The sequence below is a fragment of the Arachis ipaensis genome, chromosome B05 (assembly GCF_000816755.2).
Source record: "Arachis ipaensis cultivar K30076 chromosome B05, Araip1.1, whole genome shotgun sequence".
NCBI lineage: Eukaryota > Viridiplantae > Streptophyta > Magnoliopsida > Fabales > Fabaceae > Arachis > Arachis ipaensis.
Window position 1 is genome coordinate 144,421,501 of NC_029789.2, and position 5,570 is coordinate 144,427,070.

At 35.7% G+C, this 5,570-nt stretch overlaps 1 protein-coding gene across 1 annotated transcript; it reads right to left on the reverse strand.

Annotated features, from left to right (window-relative positions):
* LOC107641457 lies at positions 375 to 2,897 on the reverse strand. The gene is made up of 3 exons (XM_016344948.2): positions 2,702 to 2,897; positions 1,723 to 2,648; positions 375 to 1,610 (listed from the first exon to the last, which is right to left on the reverse strand). Exons 1-3 carry the CDS (start codon positions 2,895 to 2,897, stop codon positions 375 to 377), a joined length of 2,358 nt encoding a protein of 785 aa, XP_016200434.2.

Here is a 5,570-nt window from a genome sequence, read left to right on the forward strand (position 1 = left end):
GACACAACGCATAATCAGATTGACTGTCGGAGGAGGAAAGTCAAAACTCACCAGGGTTTGTTTCAGAAATCCCCAATCCACTCTATCGTACGCTTTCTCCAAATCAATCTTAAAGGCCAGGGTGCCTTTCTTTGACTTTGTCTTCTTCATGAAATGGAGAACCTCTTGTGCTACAATGATGTTGTCTGGGGTTCCTCTCCCCGGGATAAACCCTCCTTGAAGGGGCCCAATAATCTCTTTGAGATGGGGACGAAGTCTATTGACCAGGACCTTCGTTATAACTTTGTAAACCACATTACAGAGACTAATTGGTCGGAAATCCTTCATGGAAACCGGGTTTTCTACCTTTGGAATAAGAACTACAAGAGTTTCCATCATCCTTGGATCCATATCCAAACCAGAGAACGCATGACGAACCATAGTCCAAACTCAAAACCAACAATCTTCCAGTATTCTTTAAAGAAGAAAGCCTGAAACCCATCAGGGCCCGACGCCTTAAAAGAATGCATACTGAAAACAGCCGACTTAACTTCTTCCAGAGTAACTGGCGCTGTGAGGCTACAACAGGCTTCATCATTCAGGGAAGGCAGCGGAACATCACCAAGATAACCTAAGTCTACATCCTCCGACTGGCAGAATAGACATTTATAGAAGGATTCAGCTTCCCTTCTAAGGACATCCGGGTCCGTTTCCCACACCCCATCTTGAAGAAAGAGACCATGAATCTTATTATGCTTTCTCTGTACAAGAGTCTGGACATGAAAGAACTTGGTATTTCTATCCCCAAATTTTACCCACTGCTCTTTGGATTTTTGAAACCATAGAAGTTCCTCCTGCACAAGCGTGTTATTAAATTCCTCAATCAGCTGTTTTTCTTTTTGCCGCATAGACAAATCTTCCATTACTTCAAGTCGCTTCTGAAGGAAATTAATCTGTCTCTCCAATTTGCATTTCCTAAAGAAAATGTTGCCGAACACTTTAGAATTAAACTCCAAAGAGTTCTTCTGCACTTCTGAAAGCTTGCCATGCATCTCTGTGTAGCCAGCCTGCCATGATTGGTTCACAATATCTCTGTACCTCGGATGAGTTGCCCAAGCTGCAATAAACCAAAAAGGTCTATTCTTTTTCGGTTGGGGACGACCTGTACAGCGTACTAGGATAGGACAATGATCAGATTGAAGCCTATTTAAAATTTCTGCGTAAGCCTCTGGAAAGAGAGATAGCCAGCCACTATTGATACAAACCCGGTCAAGTTTTTTTGCCACCTCAACATCATTTTTAACCCTTCTGTACCAAGAAAACTGTCTTCCAATAGTCTTCAAGTCAAACATATTACTATCCCCTAGAGAGGCAGCAAGCCGATCTGCATGACGACTTGAGAAGAGGCAACCCTTAGATTCATGAGAGAATAGTACTTCATTAAAATCACCAAGAACAATCCATGGCCCGCAGAAAGACGAAGACTGAGTAACAAGATAATCCCATAGCAGAACTCTGGTATTAAATTGAGGACTATCATAGATACCACTGCACCTCCAAATCACATTATTTACCTGAACCTCAACTGTAACACACTGATCGAAAACATCAACCCATTTGCAGTGAACACCCTGTATTGCAGAAAGGAACCAGATACCCCCCTTATGTCCTGACGCCTCCACTATACCAATAGGGTGATAACCAAGTCTTTCCCAGAACAGTTTCAAGTGTTAAAAAGGACACCTTCACAGTTGCAGGAAGGCATGATGATGCTTCCACCACCGTGCCTCCATTCTTCTCAACTGGCGAGCTCTGTAGGGACCCCGGCCTTGGTCGTTTCCGGAGAGAGGACCCGCAAGGCACTGGGGTGTGTCGGGTTGAGGAGATCAACGTCTCACCAACACGGGAAGCGATGTGTCCGACCTTGACTCGTGACCCGACCCTAGCACGATAGGAGCTGGATCCATTCGTGTGAGAGAAGTGAATGGTGGGCCTGATTACTTTACCCGAATCGGTTCTGGATTGAATGCCTCTTTGGACCTTGTTAGATTGTTTCTGACCCAGCTTGGTTTTACCTTTCCTCACAACTTGCTCCCAGCCTGGTTCATCATGCATGCAAGCCTCCTCAACATTATTTCCTTCCAAATTATTAGCCTCCAAATCCTCTTGCAAATTCGATGCAGGATTCTCGCCAGTAACGCCACCTACCACATTAGGTTCTACTTCATTTGAATTGTGAATTTTGGTCTCAGGATGTGGCATTGCCTTTGTACCGTCCCGTGGCTTGGTGGCATCGGAATCAGCACTCTTTTCTTCCTTAGAGTCTCTACCCAAGCACTGTGCCATATTGTGACCATAACGTGCACAGGAGTTACAAATTAAATTTAAACTTTCATACTCCACTACATGAGTTACGCCTTCCACAATGATATGCTTGATCACTGGCAGTCCTAAATTTATTTGAACACATACTCTGGCATATCGTCCTCTCTCAGCCAACTTAGTGGCTAAGTCCACTTTGATGGGAACTCCTATTGCAGAAGCAATACGCATCATGGCCTGTTCCTGATAGCACCAGATTGGGAGCCCCGAAATCCGAACCCATACAAGCGTAGACCCGAAAGATTGCTCACATGGTCGAAAATCTATATCCCACGATTCTACAAAATCTATATTTGTAAACTAATATTTCTAAAAATTCTAGCAGAGAAAGAGTACGTACCTCCGTACTCAGAGAGAATGAGAGAAGGAGAGAGCGGGAACGAGTGTTTGAGGGCGAAACACAATGAGGATGGCGGCCATGCCGTCGGAAGAGATAAGGGGGAGAGTGTGGGTGGGGGTGCATCCGGTGCCAAGAAGGGTTTTTCACGAGAGAGTTTTTCAAATCCTATAAAGATCTCCTTTAGAGATAAAGTCATTGATCCAGAGAAATCGAAGGCGTTTGCACTTGCATGATCTCTATCTGGGGATAGTATAGCCACGGTGGTGGGCAAGCAGGGCGATTCCCAACCTCCATGTGTAAACTTCACTGAAGAAGCCAAGCTTTGTTTGGCAGAGCCTTATCGAGAAGCTTTAGTGATCAAGGTTCTTGATAAAAATTATAGTTACACAGCTCTTTCACACAAGCTTCGGATGGTTTGGCGCATCAAATATGGCTTTGATCTACTTGATGTGGGGTTTGGGTACTTCGTGGTAAAATTCGATGCATGTGAAGATCGTGAGAAGGTCATGCTTGGTGGCCCGTGATTTCCTAAACAATTAATGATGTAGAGTACTGATATTCAAGTACATGCAAATTTGTTCATAATTAAATTAAAATCTATAACAATATATAATGCCAATATTGAGTTTTTGGTGTCCAACTTTACATTCCAATATTGCCCTTAATTATAGAAGTTCTCCGTATATGCATGCCTAATTACTTTAAATAAAAAAACTTCCACGGTTAACAATAACACATATTCTTCTATCTCATTTTCATTATGTGTTTTCAATAATAACCGTAAAAACGCATAACCTCTTCTTCAATTCTTCATTTCAATAATTTATCCTTTTCAATTTTTCTTAATTATGTTCTCCATTCTGAATGTGCTTCTCTGTATATAACAATTATTTGGATGAGTTTTTGTGGTTTTCTAAACTAAATAACCACGATGCTAAATGTTGATTTTTGATGCCATGTATGAAAGGAGGAAAAGAATAATTAGCAGTGATAAATAATTTTTGTATAGATCTTATCATTTTGTTTTGGGTATATTCTTTATGTGAGTACTTTATACCAAGAGTTTGATCTCATTCTTCTGTTATTAATTTTTTTTATCTCATTATTGGATTCGTAGTGCTTTTTCTCTACTTTTCTATATTTTTATTACCATCCTTCTTATAGAATTCTACTTTTTGTTATGTGGTACAAAGATGATATAATAATATAATAAAATGTAATAAAAATAAAGTAAAATAAATAAAAATAAGAAGATATAAAATTTTACTTTTTGTTCTGTGGTACAAAGATAAAATAATAATATAATAAAGTGTAATATTCTGGTACAAAAGAACATATCAAAAACTTTCTATCTTTTTATTTTAGTTTTGTTAAAAATACTAATATCGTTTACTTTTAACTTTTAACTTTCAAGATAAATGTAAAGATGTAACATTTTATGCATTAGATAATTTAAAAAATTGATTATAGAAGAAGTTAAGAATATGAGTGAGTGAGAGACAGAGAGAATTTTTTAACATATTAAATTTGAATTATATCAAGTGATGATTAAGAAACAAATTAAAACTCTAAATTCAAAAAAATGTCTCTCTTTTTACAATGTTTCACTTTAAGCAATTATTTTTTTATAGATATATTTAAGTGACAAACAAAATAATAAGAAGGTTCATATTAGATTATGAAAATTAATGTCATTCTTATAGTATGATCGCATTATTTCAAAACATGCAAAATAAAATAATAAAATATAATTTAATTAATTTACCCAATAAAACAAACGTACAACTTATATAAAAGTAGTCAAATATAAGAAACAATAACAGTCTTTTATTCTAAGGGCCTATATTAAATTGCAACTTAAATTTATAATTATTAGTTAAAAACTTACAATAATGTACTATTTTTATTAAATTAGTTAAAAAAATATATTTTGATATTATTTTTATGGATTATTGACATCAAATTTTGATAATTTGAGCAAAAATTTTGAATGCTTTATGTCGTACATCTTTTTTAATAGAATAATAAGACAACTTAAAATGCACATCAAGAAAAAACTATTATTTTTATACATCTAGATATTCAAAAGACACAAAAATCAATTCTTTTAACAACACTTCAATGACTCATAAAAGTTAACACAATAAATGATTATAGATCAAAGTGATAGACAAGATTGAAAGTTGCAATAATGGTACTTGATGACCATTAATTACGATCGGGTGAAGAGAATGGGCCTATATTAAATTGCAACTTAACTTTATAATTATTAGTTAAAAATTTTGAATGTTTTATGTCGTACACAACTTAAAACCCACATCAAGAAAAAATTATGAGAAATGCTAGGGGCCAGCAACATTTGAGATTTATAGCCATCAAATAGCCATCAATGAGGCTTTTAATGGTGTGAGATTAATGTGAGATTTCATCCAATGGCTCACTCTTCTTTGATGGTTACATGCTGGCTAGAATTTGATAAAATTGCTGGCCCCCTAGACTTTTTCAAAAATTATTATTTTTATACATTTAGATATTCAAAAGACACAAAAATTAATTCTTTTAACAACACTTCAACGACTCATAAAAGTTTACATAATAAATGATTATAGATCAAAGTGATAGACAAGATTAAAAGTTGCAATAATAGTACTTGGTGATAATTAATTACGATCGGATGAAGAGAATGTGCGAGGAGAAGAAGAAAATGAGAAAGGAGAATAAGGCAATAATAGTATGCGATAGAAATAATAGTATGATACAATAAGAAGATATAATAAAAGTATACATTAATAATTTAAAAAAGTAATAAAATTAAAGATAATTTAAAAAATTGAATATAAAATTTATAAAACAAAATATTTTTTTTTAG